General features: G+C 41.8%; 1 protein-coding gene across 2 annotated transcripts in view; it reads left to right on the plus strand.

The window, feature by feature from the left end:
* The window catches only part of LOC126386342 (uncharacterized protein KIAA1755 homolog), a 49,829-nt gene that overhangs the window by 23,217 nt on the left and 1,979 nt on the right, over positions 1-24,633 (plus strand). For both annotated transcript variants that reach the window (XM_050038615.1, XM_050038614.1), the window contains exons 2-22: positions 1,223-1,420; positions 2,662-4,198; positions 6,069-6,272; positions 6,453-6,576; positions 8,143-8,236; positions 9,944-10,030; positions 10,140-10,256; positions 11,915-12,013; positions 12,116-12,264; positions 13,969-14,107; positions 14,870-14,992; positions 15,203-15,400; positions 15,542-16,533; positions 16,766-17,015; positions 17,811-17,900; positions 19,831-20,055; positions 20,631-20,801; positions 22,167-22,344; positions 22,674-22,790; positions 22,910-23,164; positions 23,559-23,836. In XM_050038615.1, the coding sequence (XP_049894572.1) occupies positions 3,040-4,198; positions 6,069-6,272; positions 6,453-6,576; positions 8,143-8,236; positions 9,944-10,030; positions 10,140-10,256; positions 11,915-12,013; positions 12,116-12,264; positions 13,969-14,107; positions 14,870-14,992; positions 15,203-15,400; positions 15,542-16,533; positions 16,766-17,015; positions 17,811-17,900; positions 19,831-20,055; positions 20,631-20,801; positions 22,167-22,344; positions 22,674-22,790; positions 22,910-23,164; positions 23,559-23,836 (5,049 nt within the window). In that variant the 5' untranslated portion in view covers positions 1,223-1,420; positions 2,662-3,039. The remainder of the gene's footprint in view (positions 1-1,222; positions 1,421-2,661; positions 4,199-6,068; positions 6,273-6,452; positions 6,577-8,142; positions 8,237-9,943; positions 10,031-10,139; positions 10,257-11,914; positions 12,014-12,115; positions 12,265-13,968; positions 14,108-14,869; positions 14,993-15,202; positions 15,401-15,541; positions 16,534-16,765; positions 17,016-17,810; positions 17,901-19,830; positions 20,056-20,630; positions 20,802-22,166; positions 22,345-22,673; positions 22,791-22,909; positions 23,165-23,558; positions 23,837-24,633) is intronic.

Genomic DNA, 24,633 nt, shown 5'->3' on the forward strand with positions numbered 1-24,633 from the left:
CTCTTGACAGAAAATGGTGTCATTACATGCACTTGCATCTTTATGGGCAATTTTAATGGGACTGTGCATTTCTCTGGTCTGCTTAGTTTCTTCTTGTCACATTGAATAGGATCAGACGTTGACCCCGGTCTGCTACAAATATACCACTTTAAATGAAGCATATCCTGGCCAGACATGAAACAAGTTGTGCATACTCATGCAAGACAGACTTAATCATCTCCAGATAATGTTGGACAGCTTTTGATTAGGCTCCAACCAAATAGCCCTCTCAACCCCCCAAAAGATGTCAGTTTATAATTTACCTCAAAGCCTTTTGTTAAGTGTATGAAATTCTTTGACATCTTTAGATTTTGGTGAATTTGATCACTGCAGCTTTTAATTTGTGTCTGATTCAGGTAGGCCCGGTAATAATTCACTGATCCACAAAGTGCATTCATGCAAAAAAGCATATCGCATTTTTCTCATAATGCAGAAAAACCCTTTGAGGGATTCCAAATGAGCACAGCGAGTGGCCACCATTTGCAGAGCATTTGTTCTTGACATGTATCTCAGCCATGTGAACTTTCTTAAATAAATCAGTTTTAGAATAGACATTTACCTTTTGAAATTCATGGTCCACATAACACACTCAGGGTACTGACTCAGGCACACATTTGACCTGACAGTACAACAAGACATGACATGAAATAGACTGTTCAACTACAATTTAAACCATCTTCAATACTATTTATTAACTACAATGCCAGGATTTCAGTTTGAGGGCAGCTGTTTTAATTACATACGGAAGATTTATTTGGCCTAAATTAAAGTTAAGATTCATGTTCCTTGGCTGAAAGGCCAATACAGTTCTCATTTTAAAAGAATGTGCAGATCAAACCACTCCTTCATTTATGCACCAACACCAATGTTCTGTTATGTCTTTGTTATGTGTACAGCTGCTGTTTTCTTCTTCTTGTTGGGTTTTTAAATTTGATGTCTGTATTTTAGGGTTTGGTTGAGTTCCTGTGGCACATGAGCACTTGGAGAAATGAAGCCAAAAGGGGCTATTAGATGCAAAAATTTCAATATACTTTCCTTTGATTTATTGTCTTTTTTTAAGTTTTGTTGGTGCCATTCTAGAGATGTGTCCTAGACAAAACTTAAACCAGAGTCTCATAGTCTTATAAATATTAATGTTTCTGCACAAACCTCATCTCACTGACCACCTCCTCTTGTCTCCCAGAACCCAGAATCTCTGGACTCGTCCATCCAGGGTGCCCTGTCGGCCCTCTTCCCGCCTTTCGAGGCCACAGCGCCCATCGTCCTCAGCCAGCTGTTTCGCACCATTGAGGAGCGTTACCTTGGTGATGCATTACAGTGCCTGCTGGACTTCCTCATCCCTGCCAAACACCTGCTGGAAAGTGTCCAGCAGGCAGCCTGTGTGAGTATAAATACTTTTTCCTCCTCTCTCTTAGAGTATGTGGCAATAATAAAACACCAGAACATGAAACAAATACTTTTACGTTTAGTTTGACTTACCCTTCTAAGATGTCACTATCTCCAGTGTCCATCATGAATAAATGTCCATAGATTTATTTTTGAAGTTTTCTTCATTATCAAAGTACTCCAGTTTTCTATAGTTATCTACACTCCATTGGTATACTGAATAAAAGAACATTTAATAGTACAATTTTAATCGTGCCAATTTGCCAAATGTAATCAAACAGGCTAAAAAAAGATGGGGCTCAAGTTGTAGCTCATATCTCACTGACTTCCTGTTGACATCATACTTCCTGTTTACAGTCCCCAAGCCTCCAAATGTATGGGTAGTAGCTCCAAAACTTGGAGCACATGTAGTATCACCCAAATACGAGTAAGGCAAGACATAATAATGTCACTGATATACAATATGTCAATGGTAACTTTTTTCATGTTGCACTATTAATATTTTTTTTTTTACATTACGTGGGCTCAGGGTGTCCCATTGACATTGTCCCTGTAGACCAGGAGCTCTGACACTCTTCTCTTTCCATTTAATTACAGTCTGGTGTGGTGGGTTAAAGCACTACCTATGCCTTCCATACATAAAGTTCATACAAAATGCAAAGATGTTTTTCCCTGAAGAGCAAAGGCATGACCCGCCCTACTCTACCTTGCTCTGCCTCTGATTGGCTTACCCTGATATCATATTGACCCTAACCAATTTCACTCGTGCCTAAACCTACCCAATTCAACGAATAAAGGCAATGACTGCTAGACAATCAGAGGGAGAGTAGAGCAGGACATACCTTTGCCATTTTAGGAAAACAAGACTGCATACAAAACCTTGATAGGATAGAATTTCTAAGCTACAGCTCAGCTGTGTGTACTTTGTTGTATATTATACCAATATACAGTATATACACGCACATGCAGAAAAATGCAAGTGAGATAACTCAGCTCTTTACATGGTGTGTGTATTACATGTCCTTGAAATTATAAATGTTTTAAATTATACTGGTAATAAATTCAGTTTAACTTTATATTCTGACAAAGACATTCCTGCAGATGAAAAACTACAAAAAACTATATAAAATTCTGAAAAAGTATATCAATAAGACATTAAGAGAATGGTATTAAGAAGAGCAAATTAAACCAAGATTACACAGAAAACTAATTTTGCTTCTTTTTTTTTTTTTCAAGGCTGGATACTCTGATGTGGTTTTCCGCTGTGAGGGTTGGCCTTTGTGTCTCCATGATAAAACCGTCGTCCAGTTAGCACCTGTGAACCCTTTGCTGCTGCGCCCTGGAGACTTCTATCTACAGGTGGAACCTTTCGGGGACCAAGCGGCTCGCGTTGTCCTGAAAAGTCTTCTGGAGGAGGGCTGCCGAGAAGTGGAGGAGACCCCCGTCCCTGAGACTTCCTACCCCTGCATCTTCACAGAGGAATGGCTGCAGGAAATCAATGAAGGACGCCAGGGAACTCCTCTGTCACGTTGCTTGCTTTGCACAGATCAAGGAGTAATCAAGTTGCCCTGGGCTAAAATCGCCATCCCGGAGTTTTTAGACAAGCCTAAGATCATGCCAACTTACAGGGAAGCTCCTCCTGAGCCAAAACAGGTCACAGTTCCTTCCCATTTCAACTCCTCCACCCTCCCAGTGGAAGCCATTTTTCTTTCTTCAAAAGAAAGGATGCCAGCATCTTTGAGACCTGTGCACTGTTCCTCAAAACTTGTCAAAATGGATCATGACAGACGAACCCCCAAATCGTGCTCCAGGCCTTTAATTAAGCCTGTGGGTTTGGTCTCTCCTAATACTTGGGACAGTCGCAACTATCGGGAGATCGAGGGCGATTATGTAGACCTGGTGGATATTGCCAAAGGGAATGAGTTTGTGGATAAACAAAGAGGCAGCCATCCAGATCCACACAATTCAGTTTTTTTCAAACCTGTCAGACCAGCACCACCTGTGCCACTTGGGAACAGTGTTCCCTGTGGACGCACCCTTCAGTATGCAGAGGAGCCTTGCACACCATGCAGTCAGAGAAGGCTGGAGCATGAGCTTACTGAACAAGACTTAAAGTGCAGATACAGAGACTCGTATGTGGCAGCACTGAGAAACCCAGTCGCTTTTGAGAGGGGGAGTGTAGACCTCCTGGCTGCCCTAGAGGAGGTCGGTCTCTGTGAAGAGGCAGAGTTAAGATCCAGGGGTGCATTTGAAGCTCAAAGAGGTGAACCTGGAAACTTTTGTAACCACTGTAATAAGCCTGTGATAAGTAACGAGCTCTGTCAGTTCAGACGCTGCTGTGAACCAACACCTGAAAGCTTTGCGTCTCACCTCAGAGACCTTCCTAAGAGTTCTGAGTCAGAAAACCTCATGAAGGAATCACCCAAGATTTTGAAATCAACCCCTGGTTTGAGCCACAGTCACAAAGTTCACATGAAACTAATTTCCCACCAATTAGGACATAATGCAAGTGTGAATCCAGGATCAGATGGTGACGTTAAACCACATCAGAACGTGGAGGTTGTGAAACCATCGGGAAAGCACAAAGTTAAGGTTAGGTCTCTGTCCACTGTGTCAGAGACGCCTAAAGGGAGTCCGCTTCTCTATAAACTCAACAACAGAAGCCACAGTGACATCTGCCCCGAAACAATCACCAACATGATGCAGTGTAAGAAAGGTGAACTGTTGGATCAGGTGACTCTGAAGCTGGAAAGACTAAAGTCCCCTAAAAAAGGTAAGCACAGTAGGCAAGTTAAAGAGTAACTCCTGTATTTCTCAACCTGGATCCTTTTTTCTCATGTTTTTATGTCTAAGTGACAAATGGGAGCAACAGTTTTGACATTGGTCCAGTATTGAGTGAGAGGACTGCAGCTGGCAGCAACAAAATAGGCTACAATCTAATCTCTCAGGGCATTTGTACACCGTCAATTGACATCCACTAAAACTGCTTGTCACTGACAGGCTCAGATTATTATTCTACATGTCTGACAACAGTATGGAAAGGACCCCTACAGAGACAGACCTTTTTGTTTAGGAGTAAGTATCCTTCATGTTGAACCAGAAACAGCTCCGAAATCAAATAAATTAAATAAACATTAACTTTAGAATCATCTAACCAGGTAAATTAAGGTTTTATTTTAGCCACATCAGATTGGTGATTGCCGGAGCAGTGGAAAGACAAATCGAGATGGCTTTTGTGAGTTTTATTTTGTTTCCGTCGACTTTGAATGAAGTGTGCTTTACGATGATAAAACCACTGTTTCTTTAAACGGAGTCTGGTGGGTTTGGCAAATGCCATTTCAGGGCTGTTTCTGGTAAACAAAAGGGTTCTTACTCTTTAACAAAGAGGATTATATTTGTTGGGATCCTTCCATAACGTTGTCAGACACTTAAAATAATAATCCGAGTCGGTCAGTGGGAAAAACAAACACCTTTAGTGGACGTACATTGACGGTGCATATTGTTCCAAGTGTTTACATTTCAGCCTGTTTTGCCCCATGTTCAGATGTCTCACTCAATACTGGACCAATTTCAAAAACAGGGCCCAGGATGAAAAACACCTGACATTCAAGTGACTTTTTTTGCTACAGTCTTTCCCTGTCCTTTTCTGTCCTCTCTTCTTTGTCACATCCACCCACACATAAAGTTTGTACATTGTTATTACTGCACACACAGCTGTTTATTATGATCTGTTGCTCAGCGCTTGCAGGGCCACTGAACATTAATGCTAAACAGACTGATTGAAACTCGACCGTGACCTTGTGTGCTTGAGGGAATGCGCTCCGCAGAGATCATAAAGGCTCCTCAGGAAGAGGGTTCAAAGGGTCGAAGATCAGGCTTGAGTGTGATCTTCTCCCTCTGCTGTCTGAGTTCTTGAGCAGTACGGCTACACTCACGAAATTCCCATTACCGAGGGAGTGAACGGAAATAGCATGCTGCACCCCGATGAAAGGGAGGGCCTGAACCCATTGGGTAAAAAGAAAGAGCAGAGCGTTCCTCTAATGCAGAGAGACAGCATAACATGCAAGAAGGAGCTTTCTGTGTTCCCTGCACCCACTGGCATGCACCCTCGTGCCCTCAGAAGGGCATGTTGAGATCTTGACTGGAGACATGCTTGTCATGGACTATTAAAGCAGCAAAGAGAGAGAGCACAGGCGAGGCTTTGTTGGCCCTAAGGAGAGGCCAATTAGGATGTCTGAAATCAAAGCCAGGCTTAGTAGCCGCTGCAGCATTTTGTTACAGAGCCCATGTTCAGTGTTTAAAGGCTGTCTGTATACAGCTGTGCAGCTGCATCCATGACGATAGAGGGCTATTAAGATTTATGGATGAAGAGCTGAATAATTACTGTTGTTATAAAAGGGCAAAGGTTGCTGGACTGAAAATAAAATTGGCACGAGCTGATAGTGTATAAGAAATATTAGTGCAGTCTTAGAAGAGCGTCCTCAGGAGACGCAGTCTGATGGATTAAACAAAATCAAGTTATGAGAAACAAAATACACACACTAAGTTTTTCTCTCGCAATGCTCTAATTATACTTTGATTTATTTGGTTCTCTTTGCTTTTTCTGTGGGAAGACAATTATGTTTGTGTTTACTGTCATGCAGACTCCCAGTCAAGTAGGAGTGAAACTCCCTCCGCCACAGATGGACCAGACCCAAAACTCCATAACTCAAAGACAGAGAGGCCATCCTCTGCACAAGTTGAGCTTCCTTCTGCAAGTTGTGACACTCCTCAGTCTCCACAGACAGACGGATCAAGTTTGAGAGGCATTGCTGATCTGCTTGAACTTGGCATCATTACTTTGCCAGGTATTTGATAAACAACATTAATGTCTGAGCATTCATTTCTGTATCTCAAAATGACAATGTTATTCTGTGCTGTCATGCCATTTGTCATTTAAAACCCTTGACTTTGACCAAAACTGCCTCTTACACTTATTTAAAACTAATTATATGTCACTATCTTTTCTCTGTCCTGTTAACCCTCAGGCAGCAGGGACAGGACAGGCAGGGCAGTGGTGGAGGTCCATGGAGGCAGAAATGAGTGGACGTCCCCTCTGGTGTCAGCCCAAAATGTCTGTGAATTATTGCTCTACTTACACTCCATACCAAGGTACTGAAAACAGTGAACAAGGACTCTTACATGGACATCCTCACTGATACACGCTGCAGTGTCCTGATCCTCTAATATTCCCTAACCTTTGTCTGTCTGCTGCGTTCTCTTGTCCCATGCTTATTCTCTTGCTGCTGCTGCTGCTGCTTTGCTGTGCCTGTTTGGCTTACTGCTTGTGCTTTCTGCTCTTGTCTTGGTTGTTGTATTTCCTGACTCTGTTGTCTGCTAGCTACCTGCCTGAGGCTTGTGTGCTAGTCTGCATGTTATTTTGTAATGCTTTTTGTCATACGTAATGTTTGTTGTGATTGTATGTGAGTAGTGGGTGTTTTTGAAATGTTTGGATGTGTGCTGCTTTCTTTTTAACTCTTAACATTTATTTTTTTAGCCCCTGCCCCCTTCTCTCAAGAGCCTTTGCCTTTTTCTGGGCCATGGTTGTAAATAAAAATATAAAAAGACCACAAAAAGATGCAAAGAAACAGAAAATAAAAACACAAAATGACTACAAAAAGGGGAAAAACAACCCTTAAGAAGCACAGAATTACCAAAAAAGACAAAAAAATTACCGCAACAAGCATCAAAATGTTGAAAAGATGCATAACAACTTCAAAGAGACACAAAACAACAACAAGAAAAGAGGCAAAACCACCATAAAGTCTGTGTCTTGCTCCTATAAAGGAGAGCTTTTGCATATCTGTGCTCAGGGGCCCATTGTCTTACAGCACGCCAAGATGATCTCTGTATCAAAAGAGACCAAATGTCTGTAAATGAGAGGCTCAATCTCCTCAGTTGCCCAGGAGAGGGAAACTGTAGTTTACTGGACTGCATATAATAAGAGGTCTGACCACAAGAGGGCAGCAGACACCTTTTAAAATATCTCCATTGTCCAGCTCAGGCTTTGAGTAATATGACCCTACTCATACAACCACACTAATTGATCCCTTATGGGTCATACCTTTATATTGTTACTCTTTTACAAATACTAAAACAATATATTTTATGCAGAATCACAACTTTATGAACTGAGTAACTGCCTCATGTGTAATACTTTAAGATCAGCTGTCAGGAGCAGTGACCGGTGCTGACCCTCTGCCAAATGAGTACCCCCCCCCCCAAAGGTCTACTTGCGAACACTTCAACAGTGTTATTTGTTTGCTCTGGGTTTAATGGAGTCTTTGAAGTTCAAAAAGCCATTCTACCAGATAGCTTGGCCTTCCTCTGTCCCCACCAGAGAGCCATACCACAACAGTCTCTGGCCAGGCTGGCTGCCAACTGTCTGGTATGCAGCGCCTTGCTAGAATTAGCAGCCATGTCTGATGTAGGCTCACTCACACAACAGTAACCCAAGAAGAGGCCATTAAGAGGGATGTGTGAAGGCGTCAAAGTGTGGAATAGGATGTGTGAAGAAGAGAGAGTGTGGGTGTGGATGGCAGAGAGAGATATAAAGATAAATACAGATTTGAAAAGTGGAATAAGTAAACAAGCCTAAAAGCCTTTTATCACACAAAGACTACTGTGAAGAAGGGATAATGTTTGAATGTGCCCTGACATGATTTAATGTTTTGGCAGGAAGGAAGTTCGAGAGCTGGGAATGACTTTGGTTATCAATGCCAGGAAGAAGCCTCCTTCACTTCACCTCTACAAAGCTCTGCTGATGGCTCAGGTTAAAAACAACAAACCTGCATGCACAAGTCCGAATCAACAATGCCTGAGCTCACCCAAAAACACTCACACACACCCTGTTATCAGATGCTGACACATGTGGAAACTGTCACATTCCTTGATTCACAGCTAAAGAAATTGATGTCAGGATTAGTCATTGTGTGTCTGGGTGACACAAGTTCGTTTAAGGTTGTGCAAGTTGATGATTTGGTGGTAGTAAAGAAGTGCACCAGAGGCTGCAATACCCATTTGTTTTAGCAGGTTTACAGTAAAAGATGCCCTAATACACTGTGATTCACACTGTAAACCTATTGACTTTCGGTGTCATGTCAGTTAAGAAGAAGGTTAATGAAAAAGTACACTTGTTTTGCTGCTGTGACAATCATTCATCTCATTTCTAAATCATTAGAATATCTAGTGCTACTTATGCTGAATTAAAACACATGGCACTGTGCCCTTGTTTTTTGTCCTCTAGGGGTGACTTCAGTAGTTTAGATAGAGCAAGAGAGCTGTGTGCAATCTAATGTAATGTAACCACTGAGGGTATTTGGACACGTCAATGACTGTGCATTAAAAGTGCATGTTTTTGCCACTGGCAGGCTCAGATTGTTATTCTAAGTGGAAGATTATGGAAAGGATTCCTACAGAGATACACTTGTTTTTTGAAATAGTGAAATGCTTTTTGTTTGACCAGAAGCAGCCCTGAAATCACCACCAGACTCCATTTAAATACAAAGCAATTTAAGCATGGAGAGAGCCAACATACTTTCACATCTAACTGGGTGAATTGAGGGTTATTGAAACCAAATGAGAGGTGGTGATTGTTGGAACAGTGTNCCTCACAGGGCTTTACAGCATACGACATCCCTCTGTCCTTATGACCCTTGCAGCGGATAAGGAAAAACTCCCCAAAAAAACCCTTTAACGGGGGAAAAAAAACGGTAGAAACCTCAGGAAGAGCAACTGAAGAGGGATCCTTCTTCCAGGACGGACAGACTTGCAATAGAGTTTTTTTGTTGCTGTCGAGGGTGTTGCTGTTGAATAAAGTGTGATTTACAATGATAAAATAACTGTTTTTTTAAATGGAGTCTGGTGGGTTTGGTGATGAGGTTTTTGCGGCTGTTTCTGGTTGAACAAAATGGATCTTACTCTTTAGCAAAGAGGTTTATCTCTGTAGGGATCCTTTCCATAATGTTTTCAGACATCTACAAATTTACTGTATGCATTAGTGGACAGTATTGTCTTCTTCTTCTACGATTGCTACTAGCCGGCTACTACTTGCTACTACTTCCTTTCCTTTTTCTTCTTCTGGTTAATGAGGGGTGGCAACTGGAGTTTAAGGCACATTACCTCCCTCCTCCATGAGCATATGGGTGCTTTGATTGTATCGGGGATTAACTGAACATTTATTTTATCTCTGATAAGGAAATTATATCAAGATAATTATTGTTATTCTTTTATTGCCCAGCCCTGCTTAGAATAACAATCCGAGCCTATCTGTGGTAAAAATTAGCACTTTTAGTGGACGTACATTTACGGTGCTCACATGCCTTGAATAGTTACATTGCAGGCCATCTGCTCAATACTGGACCAGTTTCAAAAAATGTTGTTCCCACTGGTCACTTAGACACAAAAACACGGGAAAATAGAGTCCAGGTTGAAAAATACCGAAGTTAACATTATCCTTTAACTTGACTTTCTGCTACAGGAGCAAGCTCTCCATGCCGTCCACAGTACCGTGATGCTGGTGGACAAAGACACTTGTCCTCGACCTGAAAAACAGCCAGGGTTACAGGTCAGAAATGAAAACAGCTTCCATGTTCTCCTTTGTTCTCTTGATTTGACACCACAGATGAGTGGCACTTTACCTTCTTTCTAACCTTGCCTTTGTGTTTCTCAATAAGATGGACATGGTGACTTCTATGAAAGCCCTCAACAAGACAGTTGAAGCTTCCCAGCTGACCTCTGAACTGGGAGGGACCTTTACTTACAGTCACGCTGACTGGCTGCAGTTCCATCAGGTACTAAATTTTCACTTTCAGCTGTGATATCAAGTCTCCCAGTCACTTTGATAAACTGTGGAGATTCCCGTAGATTTGGAGGAGACTGCTGTTCAGCCGCAGTCCACCCACTGGGGATGACTAGTTACAAACCCAAACCAGACATTCATCATCTCTGTTGTTCTTTAGTAGCAAGTTTAGCTTTGGTCTTTGAGTGGAGGGCGGGTGATGTCACAAGGGGAAAGTTCTATCTAAGTGATTAATTAGATTATTCATTGTAGTGTAAATTACTGACTGTTAAGAAGGGGCAGACTTTTTTATGCTTGTCATGCAACACTGATCAGTACAACCCTCACTGGCTCCAACACCACAAGCTGGTTGTGTTTATAATGTAAGTATAGAGGTCATAACAAATGTACGGTATTTCATTAGAGCATAATGGGAATGGGGAAATGATGATGAATTTTAGCATTAAAGTATCCCAAACCCAACTTCAGTACATTAAACTACAGGTCAGAGGGAAGCAGCTGAAGTTTGTGATATAACAGCTGGTTCCATCCAAGTTAGACAAGTGGTATTTCATGAGTGCACATAAAACATCTATGGGACTTTGCATCTATCACTCTGCTTTACATGTGCTCTAAACTTTTAATTACACTAAACATTAATTAGCCAACATTAACAGTCATCGTCGCAAACTTTGCAGCACAAAGTTGAACACATTTCCACAGATAATATTTGAGTTAAATTATGAATGGTCCACAGAAGAGGTTGAATGGAAGAAAACATGCCTGGATACTTGACTGCTAACCTCAAGGTGTGCTCATATGACATCAGCTGATGTCGTAACGTACTGTCTGATCATCTGTTAACTCATCTGGATACTGTCAACAGACTCTAATTTCCCTGGTTGCGTAATAAATGGAAACATACCGATAAATGTTCATGAAACAAAGTGGTTGGCCTGTGGTAACATGTAGACCTACACAAGGTAGCACGCTGGTGTGCAGGGATTGATATGTGCTGCTTGGCAACAGTCAAGTCCCAGTCAAGTTGCGAAACGATCTGTGATTAGATAATTAGAAAAACAAAATCATAACATGTTGTTACTAATTACTGTTACCTAGTAAATAGTGCTTGAGGAACTGTTGTAGCAATTATTAGCATGGCTGAGATTGGCTGTAGGCTGTTCAGTGATTTATTTATCTACAGTGACTCTGTAGATAAATTTCTGACTCATCTTCATCCACTAAAACTAAAGCAAACTGTGTAGGAACGTTTTGGTCTAATGGCCCGCCATTCGTAGACACATGCAATCCAAAACATTGTAAAGCAGAAGCAGTGATGTAGAATACAGAAGGTCCTCAGGAATTGCCTCATGCAGGAGTTTTACAGCCTGCTGCAGTAATGTGTTGATTGGGATGTCTTATTAGCAGTCAGGTCCAGGACTCTGAGGTCTTTCCGAGCCATAGCCAGCGGCACACTGAGGGCAGTCTTGTGTTTGTAGCTAATAAGCACACCTCAGTACTCCTGGCCTCAGGTTGGTGCCGCCTGTGGTGCTCTCTGTAGGCAGCAGAGGGCAGATACGTAGTATCTCTTCACCTCAAAGCTCTCGGGTTCAGTACAATGTATATATTTTTTTTCAACTTCCACTAAGTCTTAAATGTGATTTATTTCAGAGACTGGTTTCCTTCATGACTGACCTGCGAGGTGCAGACAGCTTGTTGCAGAAGGCCATCAAGAAAGTGGATGGCAGCAAAAAAATAGACACCGCCCAGGTAAAATACACACGTTCACAGTGTGACATCCTGTAATTAGTGTACTGCATATTTTGAACCAGAGCAGACATGCTGACTTTGCGTTTGCTTTGGCTGCTACAGGAAGTGCAACAGTGCATTCAGGAACAGAGGGCCTCAATGAAAGAGGTGCTGGAAGACACTCGACTGGTAACCCTGCAAAGAGAGGGAGGGGCTGCACTGGCCAGGATGAGGAGGGAGGAGTTCAGATTTCCTCAGTCTGAGGACTACAGGTATCATATAACATTAAAATCTACTCACGTTCTCCTTCAGTTAATACACCGAGAGACATACTGCACATCACAGGAACACAGCTCGGTGTTAAAATTAAAATCGGTGTTAAAATCTCTTTTCACCTGCATTGTCTTACACCTTCACTGATTTGTTGTTGTATTTTAAAATAAACTGTTGTCTGCAAGTGAGAATTTTTTCACTTTCCTCATCACCACATTTGTTTGAAATCTATATGTAACATACAGTTACAAATGAAAGCCTCTGCACACCCACACAGGTGTTTTCAATTAATCTGGCTGATTAGACCTCTAATCGGGGCAGGCTCAATCTGAAGCGGTGTGCTCTGTTTTGCTATGGGTTGAATGACGTGTCCTCAAATCATGGTTAAATGGTATGCGATAGGATTTAAGGGAAATTTTCTCTTATTTGATGGGTGTGTCCCACATGTTAGCCAAACAGCAGCATGTTGAAAAACCAAATTCTAGTAGATCTTTACTCATTGTACATACAGCTCTTGTTTTTTGTTTCACTCTTGCTTTTGCAATGTAAGCCCATATTCCCCATGCCAATAAAGCTCATTTCGATCAAACTCAATGTACCCAACATTTCTGTTTTGCTGGGGATGAAGACAGCCCAGGTGTCAGTTTGTTGGAGCTTGCTGAGACTTACATGGTGCCATCAAACTCTATGTACTTATAAGAGTGATAATGTGCTAAGTTGTCCCACCCTAACAGGTGTGTGAGGGAGATGTCAATAAAGTGCAGTTTGTACAAGCCCACACTGTCCCGAGAACAGGCCTAATGAGGCATCATAAATGGAAAAACCTGTGTGACAGGACTATGGGTATGCAGAGGCTTTAAGAGTTTACATATTAATTATATGATCATTATTTCTGATTAAACTACCAAACAGCAGATTTAAAAAGCAGCTCTACCTCGACCAGCTGCAGCATTAATGCATCCTGCTCTTTAATGTTTCATTATTAACAAATCAATAATATACAATAACGTAACACTGCCACTCTGCTTACTATTAGTATTTTCTATTATTTATAGTCAAGTATATTTTTTCTGATAATACTTAGATATTTTTATATACACTTGTCATATTTTGAAGAAGATTACTACTTCCTCCACTGTATAAAACAGATTTTTACAGTTGTAACTCACTTTTCAAGCTGTGGTTCAAATAGATGCACAGCAGCAATTAGATATTATTAATCTTAAATTAATGGTCCAACCTAAAATAAACAGTAACTGGTACATAACCATATGGTTCTGTCTAAAAATACCATTCTAACATTGAGTGAATTATGTATGCAGGCATGCCTGAATATTTGTTAACATTCAAATTAGCATAATATACACACACATTATTTATACAAAACTTTTTTTTTTTTTTTTTGGTAATTACGGCAGTATGGCACCACAATTTATCAAGGCAATCATGTGGGCATGTGTAGTTATTATGCACTCCATTTCACAGCCATAATTAACATGTTACTTACATAACATATTCAGCAATTCTGCAAAAACTCAAATAATAATGACACACAACCCCAGTATATTTCTGAGGTGAGCCTAACTTAACAATAGCGCATTTATCCCCATAACGCACTTGAAATTACAAACGATACATTACAGTGCAATTCAAGTTTGATTTGTCTCAGAGTTTGTTAATGTTTGTTTCACCATCCTTTGCAGAGATGCTCTGGAGTCAGTGACGAGTCTGTACAACCAGGTGGAGGAGAAGCTCCACACGCTGGTAATGAGATCAAATGAGTCACTGCAGCACCTGGAGTTCCTCTTCAGGCTCAGAGAGATGGAGGCCAAAATTAGCACGGTACTGCCACTTCTGTCAGTCAGTTCACAATATTAAAATCTATAATATGTGTTGAAACAGCTAAAAATTTAATTATCATGGTATTTTACACAGGGAAATGAAAGTTGTTCTCCTTTTGTACATTCTCATTAAAGGTCCCATTATGTAAAAAGTCAAATCCAGTCCAGGTCTTTTTTAATCATAAAGCAGGTATAATAGGTGCAATATAAATGCTGTGAAAGTATCAAAATGCTCAATTCACAGAGAAATGCACACCATCTGTATTTAGAGACTGTGCCTTTAAACATGCCATCAGGACTTATGTTAAGTTATGATGTCACAACTATACTATTTAAAGGAATATACTGCTGCTATGACACAGGCGCTAAACCGGGGCATTTCTGACAGTACAGCAATACAGGTATATTCAGATGAAATCATAAACATAAAACCACCGCACACTGAACTGAATTGTTTATGAATGTTTAGGATTTTATCTGAGATGTTCTTGTAACCGACCTGCACCTTAATCTTAAGACTGATTGTGGAGTTCTGTTTACAGGTATATTCAGGTAGACAGTATGAGAAAAATAGTGTTTTTTGAACATTACAGCATGTCAACATGTTCTAGTAGAAACCCCAAATACAAGTATGAACCTGAAAATGGGCGTAATATGGGACCTTTAATGTGACTGTTTCTCAAAAAAAATATATGTGATACTACACACACAGTTTTGCCAGGCTGTAAACCAACATTGTGTTATTCCACATTACGTCTTGCAGGCCGCGATGTGGTTCAGTACGGACGGCGAACAGACACTGAAGGACTCTTACACAACAGATGAGACCCTGGTGTGCACTGAAAAGGCCTTGCAGCACTTTGATTCATTTCTCACTGAGTCCAAGGTATTAGCAATGGATCAAAAGGGATTTTAAAAATCAGAAAAGTTGCCCTTATTTGGCGGTCTGTGTTTCTGTTTACATTACAGTTTTCTTTCATTTTCCCAAAGTTGAAAATATCTAAATGGCTGCACTGGCAACAGTAAATAGTAGATAGGGACTTGTGTAGACGAGAGGGGAGAAAATACATTTGTTTTCATTTATCATTTGTTACAGGAGAAACAACGATACGCCTTGACCCTGGTGACGGAGGCAGAGGGAGTTGTTGGTATGAGTGATTCCAGTCCTGCAACAGATGTTTTTCTCACTATGGTCAGCACTTTCAAATCCAATATGGATGATTTTATGTTGCGGGTAGAGCAGAGGCACAAAGAACTGGACACACTGGTGCATGTGCACCGCTTCTGTCAACAGGTTTGTTTTTTCATTGCTCCACCCATCTGACATTTCTAATTAAAGTCTCTTTCTTTCTTCACTTTCCCTTTGTCCACATATTTTTGACTGATTTGTGTTAACCTTTAAATCTAAAATTTGCTTTTCTTTCTCCCTCTCTAGGCGTCTGCCCTGGCCAAGGAATGCAGTCATTTTTTGGAGCAGGTAGAGCAGGGGTGTTACTCAGCTCAGACGCTGAGCACACTCCAGATGTATGAGGAGAGATTAGGTGGCGAATTCTCCACCCCGCACCTCCAAGCTCTGAAAGCTAAGGCCTGTGCTGTGGGATCAGGGGCCTCGGGGGTGATGAGAGTGTGGAATGCAGCCTGGGTCCAGTGCCAAGAAGTTAGGCAGCGTCTTGAGGAGATGCGAAAGAAGGAGAAAGGCACAGATAAGGACCAGATCCAGCAGACAACAGCTGCAAACCCTCAAGGGGATGATGGTGGAATGGAAAAGGAGGAGAAAAGGGGTGAGGTGGGGGAGGATGACTGCTCCCAGACCCTGCAGCTGACCTCTCAGGAAGAGGTAGTCAATATTTCAGAAAGTGAAGGAGAAAGCACCACTGCTGCATGCCTCAACCACCATTTAAAACTCGACTCGAAAGTGATTGAGAACGGAGAATCCCAAATGCAGAAATCACCTGAAGCAGCAGCTAAAAATGAGAAAATGACTCCTGTTTTCCCCCAAAACACTGACTGTCATCCAGAAGCCAAACGGAGGCTGAGAGGGCACCACAGCGAGGCAGATCTGAGGAGCGCAGACTCAGTTGAAGGGGGCGCTGATTTTAAATTGCACCAACCTTTAGGTCGGTCCCTGAGCGAGGGCTCATGTGTGAGCTCTTATATAAAGAGCATCACCGGCTTTTCACCTTTGAATGTAAGACACAAACACTGTCAGAGCAGAACGCAGCCACTGGAACAGAATCTACAGCCCGTCCAAAATCTCCCAGTTTCCCATAACGAGAGTTTATGTACAGGAAACCTGAGCTGTGAGTCAAAGAGAGACAGTAATGAAGAGGAGGGTGGAGGATGCATAGTCTCGCACCAGAGCCCTAAAGAGTCAAGGACCCCAGAGACATTAGTCACGGCAACAGAAGACAATGGCAGCAATGTTTTGTAAGTAACACCACCTCCCCTCAGCTGTAATCTAAAGCTCAGTGCGATGCTGTCCAGGACCTTACAGCAAATTACATAGGTTATATTCATGAATGGCGCAGTTGTTCTCCAGTTAAACAATACTGTCATATCCACAAATAAATAATATAAAACTTAGCATGATCCCAAGCTCACCTGGCTTTGGTTATGAGCTTTATAAAATCATTTCTTCCATTTCCTATGTGTGGGACAGGAAACTGCAGAGGATCATGGAGGAATTGCTGTCCACAGAGAGGGAGTACGTGAAGGCTCTGGGTTACGTTCGAGAGCACTACTTCCCCGAGCTGGAGAGGCCCGACGTCCCTCAGGACCTCAGGGGCCAGAGGGGGAGTATCTTCGGTAACTTAGAAAAACTCCATGACTTCCACCGACATCATTTCCTGGATGAGCTGGAGAGCTGCGTGAATGAACCCTTCAGAGTGGGACGCTGTTTCCTACGACATGTAGGTGTATTAGTGGGGTCCATGTCATTGGTCCGACAGCCCATTAGTCCGACTGTCCGCGGTGCTGAACGGCTCCCGGCGGGCGTATTTCTACCTTGATGGTGCGCCGCGACCGGCTCTGGGTCAGCTGGGAAAGGCTTGAGGCGAAGCAGGCTCACGGCTTATGTGTTTGCCACTTTCTTTTTCATTGTAACCCACACCATGATCTTTTCCTGACCCTAACCAAGTGGTTTTTGTGCCTAAACCTAACCAGACCTTAATCACAGGGCATCATGATGATTTCGGAACGGACTTCGGAACAATGAGTTTAATATGGTCGGAACAATGGGATGCCGGACCAATGGGCTGTCGGACCAATGGGCAGTTCTCGTATTAGTGACAGTAAAAGCATTGGGTTTGAATTACAGTGTGCAAGTGGGGTGCACCTGAGTAACTGTTGTTTCCATGACGTAACCAGGTTTTGGCAGATGTGAGTCTGTGTGATGTCAGGTCCATGGTTTTCTGTTTTGAACCAAAACGGCAATAATTAAACATAATCAACTGCCAACAAAAGCCCTTCCAGATGTTTCCTGGCTGTCCGCTAATGCTAGGTCTTTAGCCTCCGAGGAATCAACTGCTTTAGTGTTGATATCAATGAACACATTAACTGGAAATAAGGACTACATCTAACACAGCTGTGATCGTGATGTTGTACAACTTAGCCTGCATTTCACGGTGTGGTATACTAGTATCTGAGTTTTTATTGTGGGTGATAATGATGATGACTAATGCTCTTTTTCATCCCTTTTATTTCAGAGAGAGAACTTTGCCTTGTATGCCCTTTACAGCAAGAACAAACCACAGTCTGATAGTCTTCTCATCAATCACGGGCAGGCTTTCTTCAAGGTGAGGACCGCTGCCAGCCTCCCTTTGCTCTTTATTCTCTTGTTACTCTTCCCAAAACCACATCATGATTTTCTTAAACAAGAGTGTATTTCAGCAAGATAAGAGGCTTTGTGAGAAGCTCTGTGAGGCTGTACTTGGGTAAAGCAGTGCTTTCAGCTAAATGCTAACATCAGCGTGTTAACATTCTCACAGTGACACCCTAAAGCCTCGCTCCTAGTGTGGCTAATAAAAAGTAATGACCAAATAAAGATTCAAGTTACATCTCTATACACTCTTTTATTCCGGTTGGATGCTTTCCCATCCACTTTAAATACCCCTCCACTTAAAAAATATTTATCTTATTTTAATGTCCCTTAAAATGTCTGACATTGACTATACTGACTACAAAGTTTGTCATTAGAAAGGTGTTTTCACATTCCTCTACTAAGGAGGGTGATGTCTGTGCACTTCCCTAAAATCTGAGATTAAAACATACTCCAAGCAAACAAGATTAGGCACATCACTAATACCAAAGAAAATCGCTGTCTAACATGAGCACACATATCGATGGGGGAACAGACTTTGACACTTGTGGACTTGTCAGTAGAGAGAGCAGAGTTTGCATTAGCATAGCAAAAGTTTTGACAGCAAACATGGTTGAGTGTGTAATTTTTGGATGTAAACTGGACTCTTTCTTCCACTATCTACCAAAAACCCCATCTTAGCAGCCAATGCCAGTTAGCCTACAAGCTAACAAGCTAACAAATGACGTAAACAAATGAAGGATCTTAACTACTTTTACCATTCTCATACATTTGATAGTTGCTGATTTTGGTGACAACAGATTTCTCATCTGGGTCTGAATGAGGCTCAAACATGTATGGTTGAAGAGCTCGGTCTCACTCTGAGGTCGTCGAAATCAAGTGCTAGGGCAGTGACTTACAGCATCAGAAACCAACGAAAAAAGGCGTCCTTTAACGTCGGCATGATACGCGGCCGGTCATCGTTATAGTTTGAGGGAAACTAGGGGGACACACGGCGGGACTAGGACGAAAGTTAAGGCGCAGAAAGTAGGACTGGGGCGGGCGGGAAGGGTGGTGGTGGATGGGTCCAATGGAAAGTCCATGACCAACCGTCAATATGTGAGAATGTGTTTGGCTGAATCTCGCCGATGTTTCCTTTAACGCTAGTGGTCTTTATGTGTGCTGCTTTTTCACCAGTCAAATTAGCACTAGTCTGTCACAGCCAGACCTATTACCACACTTTGTTTTAGCACCCCACCAAGGCTGGAGAGAGCCCATCTTGGAATCGGGTATCTAGGTATTATTATAAATCTATGAGTCCAAGTAGCTGTGGTACAGGTCGACACCAGAATCAAAATTTTTCAATGTGGGAGAAACAAAGATGTATAATAATAATAAGATACCAGATTACAATATGGCGCGTATCATTCCAATGGAGTTGCTCGCCTGGCTATGCCAAAAAAAAAGTTTCTAGCTTCTGGGCTTGCCTCCACAGTATGCAGCCCACTTAATATGCATAGTAGTGTTTCTCCTGCTGGCCCTGCCTGCAAGTTTTCACAGATTCACAATCACAGATTTTTAAATAGCTTTTTTACTTCTAGGAGAGTTTTACAAATATAAAACCTATATGGATCAAGAATTAATAATAGAAGGAGTCATAACTAGCTGCAGTTGGAGGTGTTCTGTAAACAGTTAAACAGATGTGTCTTTACAGTGGTGGTCTTTTTTTATTTTTATCTGGGAAAAGCATTAGCAACAAAGTATTAATCATGGCAGAGTATTTTTTTCTTCTTCTTTTTTAAACCTGTCTGAAGGGGGACTTTAACATTAGCATTATTTACAACTCAGCCTTAGCATTAATCTGATAGCTTCAGCCATACACTGCTGCAGGTTCACCGTGTGCTCTGTCTCCTCTCCTCACACACCAGCAAAAGCAGCTGAAGCTGGGGGATAAGATGGACCTGTGGTCGTACCTGCTGAAGCCTGTGCAGCGGATCAGTAAGTACAGCCTGCTGCTGCAGGACATGGTGAGGGAGTGCGGTCCAGGCCAAATCAGAGAGATGGCTGAGGTCAAGGCCGCACTGGAGGTCATCCAATTCCAGCTCCGCCACGGCAACAACCTGCTGGCCATGGACGCCATCCAGCAGTGTGATGTAAGACAGTTTGTTTCTTTTACCTTCTGTGTTATGTTGTGCACTGAAATGTCAAGCAAGATTATTAGAAAGGAGGATTCCATGTCTTTTATACAGTACATACATACACAGGTATGCTGTATAAGATAAGAATGACTTATCTCATCCAGCGTTGGGCAACACCATTGGTAGGGTAAAATAACAGGTACAGGCAAGACTAGGGCATTTATCCATAAGGATGATACGTACAGTGTGGGTGAGGAAGAATGTTCCTCAGAACATTTATCATTGTGATTTATATTTGTGTAATAGTGTTGGTTAATGTGGGATGGGAATGATTAAGATAGATGAAAAGAGCACAGGGAAAAGATAATAGTTTTATCATCTGTTCCATGGAATGTAAAGGGAGTTGTTGTGTGTGTGGGATGATGGTTTGGAGCTCTAATATCTGGAGGGCAGAGACAGAGGGAATGGAGCAGGAAAGGTTTATTGTATTACTTCTATAAGAACTGTAATATTAAAGTCCTTTCTCCTTTCTGGTGCATTGTTGCTAACCACAGTACATGACCGCCAGTCTCTCCCTCTGTGCTCTGCAGGTTAATCTGAAGGAGCAGGGGCAGCTGATACGCCAGGATGAGTTCTTGGTTACATTCAGGAAGAAAAAGTGTTTACGCCACATATTCCTCTTTCAAGAACTCATTCTCTTTAGCAAGACCAGAAAGACGGATGTAGGAAATGAAACATATATCTACAAGCAGTCATTCAAGGTACGGATATTGCTACACACACAATTTCATCTAAAGTTCAGATGTATCAATAGAACCAGTAAATTAGGCAATAAGAGTATAGAATTTTTTCCACTGCTACCACTTCCTCTTTAGTGAAAGGAAACTTCCTACATCGGATACTTACACAGAAAGTGACGATTACTTTATGCTTGGCATACATTTACTCATGATTTATGGAGGAAATGTGGCTTTCATTATTTGTAACAGCGAAATTTCCAAATCACTTGCAGAGGAGCATTGGACATGTAAATTAACTTTGGACTTTTAGCCTCATACAACATATTAAACTTAAAGAAATACTTCACCCACAGACTTACCATTTGTATATCAACTACTATATTAACAACTACTGTGTCACCTTGAATTCATGGTAACAATGTCATTCATGCATGCCTTTATGGTGAACCATGAATCCAGAAAAGGAACATTCTTGATGAATTGAAATAAATCCAAGTCTCATTAACCAGTCTTTCACATGCATTTTTGCTAAACTTTAGCATTTAAAACCCTTCCGCCAAAACAGCAACAACTCACGGACGAGTAGCCCCTTGGCAACTTGTTGGTATGCAAAAGCAAAGTTCAAACGCACATGCTTGCCCAGATGCACGACTGGTATGTGGAGGTTATTTAAATAGTAAAATTTTATCAAAAGTGTTTGGGAAGAACTGAGCAAACCACTTGATAAATGAGACTTAGATGACACTGCACAAGTTGTGTGAGAGTTTTTTAACAGATGCTTTGAATTCATCATTCACCATTGAGGGATGTTGGAAAAATCTTCTTTTTTTTTTTTCATAAATTCAAGGTAACAGAGGATGAGTAATTGATGTAAAAAAGTCACTTAGAGGGTGAATTCTTTCTCTTGTATAAAAAATTGAATCCTTGAATATGTCAGTCAGAGAACTATTTAATTTTTCTTATGTAATTTAGAGAAGTCTGGCTGCAGAATCAATTTTATTGAATAATTATGAATTTCAATTTGAAGTACTTTTACCTTATGTTGTATTACCGTAGCAAGAGGGTATATATTAGACTAACACCTTTCTAAGAATAAAGCCCATTAGCACCATGGATAAACCCTGAACTGCAACCTTATGCAAAACAGTCAGAGGCTAACCACTACTGCCAGGTCAGTGGTGCTGTTGCTATGGCCTCATTTGTATAAACTTACTGTACTCCAGGTGGCTGGTCCGCCTCTTAGATAACATTTATTTCATCCTGTACTATCCGGCAGTTTAATAGGCCTTGTGACACACTGTATAACACTCCACTCCACAAGCCTAATTACTACAGTGCTTACCATATTTTACACTACTATCTTACACGATCTTTGTTTATGTTTAGACGTCAGATGTAGGCATGACCCAGAACAGTGGTGACAGTGGCCTGTGTTTCGAGATCTGGTTCAGAAAGAGGAAAACCCAGGACACATACACACTTCAAGCAGTCAGCCGGCAGGTGAAGGAAGCCTGGACCAAGGACCTGGAACGGATCCTGTGGGAGCAGGCAGTACACAACAGAGGTACACAGCACATGATCACATACTGCTGATGCCCAGATTACAGGCTGATTACAAGCTGTGGCCTCAAGCAGCATCACAAAAAGGCTGTAAGGTTAAAGAAATGACTCACAATACACACACTGTACATTAAAATATCACATGATAACGTGTGAGGTTAATGTGATAGCGCCTGGGATGTTCAGAATAGATTAACATTTGCACTGCATATCGTTTTTTACTTTTCAAAGTCAGTGACAGCAACATGTGATTTGTGTTCAACTTATGTGTGCTTATTGTCATGTCTTTAGTTTAAAATATGTTCAAGAAATGATTTGACACTTGTTTTGTAGAGGTCCGTATGCAGGAAAGAGTGTTCATGGGTATTGGAAACAAGCCTTTCATGGACATCCAGCCCAGTGATGCCGCTATCAACGACAGAGCCGTCAACTATGTACTGATAGGAAGAGGTAAGCAATGGTTTACTTATTTATTCAACACTTTAATTTTAGTCAGTAGACATTGTGATGGCTTTTTCCAGCTTATCACACTTCTGCTCATAACACATATTCTCACCTGGTCTCTGCAGAAAACAGGGTGCTGTCCTCTGTGGGATCATGTGGTTCACAGGACGGGCTTCCCGGGGGTCGGCCAAAATCTCTTGGTTCAGGAAGCAGTTCGTCTTCCTCCTCTTCCTCTGGTAGAGGTTCCCTGTCCCCGGTGGGATATCTGTGTGGGCCAAAGCGGAGGGGAGTTGCAGGAGGCCTTGGAGGATATGTATCGCCTCCTGGAGCTCTGGAGGAGGATGACCTGGACCATGAGAGTGGGAGCCACAACTTATTGTGTGAGTTTCCTGTGTACAACTCAGCAGACATGGTCTTAACTCTTACATGATTACTATTTATTGCAAATGAACAAGAGGGTTAGATGAAATGTTGTACCCAGGAACCTCCCACTGCCATGACAGTGTGTTACTGATGGCCCTTGAACAGCTTCACTGAGGCTGCTGGGTATCATGTTTCGAGCCTAAAGATATTTTTTACGGTTTTATTCCCCTCTGACTAGGTCAGAGGTCAAAGGTCAAATACTTTTTAAAGGCATCCAAGGACATATCAGAAGGGACATTGATTGCTGCCACAGTGTTTGAATCTTGGCTTTCCCGTTAAGAAATATTAGAATCACCCATCTATTATTCATGCAATGATCATGTGTGTAATCAAGCCCTCTCTTTGTTCCAGTGGACAGCTCCGAGTCATCAGGAGACAGTGTGAGTGGCTTCAGCAGCTCCAGTCACAGCTACCACTCTGCTGTTGGAGGAGAGGCAGAGGAAACCTCCCTGGTCTCTGCCTCTGTGATCACTGTTAAGGAAGCAGTGGTTGCTCACGGCTCTGAATCCTCTGCGGTCTCCCACAAACCAAATGCTCTGGCAGGATCCCCAGAAAAAATCCAACCACCAGTTGCACTAAAGCCCAAGACCAAACCACAATACCAGGCCAAGGATCTGCCTTGTGGCAAGGTGCAGTACACAGTGCACAACCAGTGTTTGAGCAGTTGTTCATGTGGTTAAAAATCATAGACTGTAGGCTATAAAATAATGGATGTATCCACTGTGATGTCACCCATTGGTTTGTAGACTCCTGTTTTAAACCTCAGTTTGGCATTTTTCGCCAAACAGGATTTTTGGAGCCAAAAGTGAACATATTTGAACAAGTGAGTGGATATAACTCTAGTGCTAGCTGCTAGCTTGGTTAGCAAGGTGCATTTACGTTAACTGTGATAATGCTAATGCTAATGTAAATATTTTTCTAGCAAAAAGAGGTTTATAACCATTAAAACAAAATGAGCTAACTGGAAAAACTGACTATCTGACTTTTCAGAGGGTCTTTTAGTAAAACCAAACATTGAACACGACATCTTAGGCCACCTAAACATTAAAATTAACCTTCATGAACTGAAAACACACCAAAGTAGCGACACCTATATGCGGTGAATCCAGGGTTACACCATGGCTTCATTACAGTACCTAACAAGGTTGGTTGCATTGGTAGTGACTTGTCAACTAAGGGCACCTGCCTGTCACTCAATGCAGCCATGTGCTTAATTATGTAGGCAATTAATAGGTAATTAATAATTAATAGGCTAAAGGTTATATAGAAATTCATCCCCTGTACAGTTGCCATTAACAGGGAAATAAGCTATAGAGACCAGGCTGTAAACATGTTTATTATTGCTGTAAAGTTGGGCACTTTAACATGGGGGTCTATGGGGATTGACTCAGCCTCAAGTGGCCAGTTGAGGAACTGCAGTGTTTGG

This window comes from Epinephelus moara, chromosome 24 (genome assembly GCF_006386435.1).
Source record: "Epinephelus moara isolate mb chromosome 24, YSFRI_EMoa_1.0, whole genome shotgun sequence".
Classification (NCBI taxonomy): Eukaryota; Metazoa; Chordata; class Actinopteri; order Perciformes; family Serranidae; genus Epinephelus; species Epinephelus moara.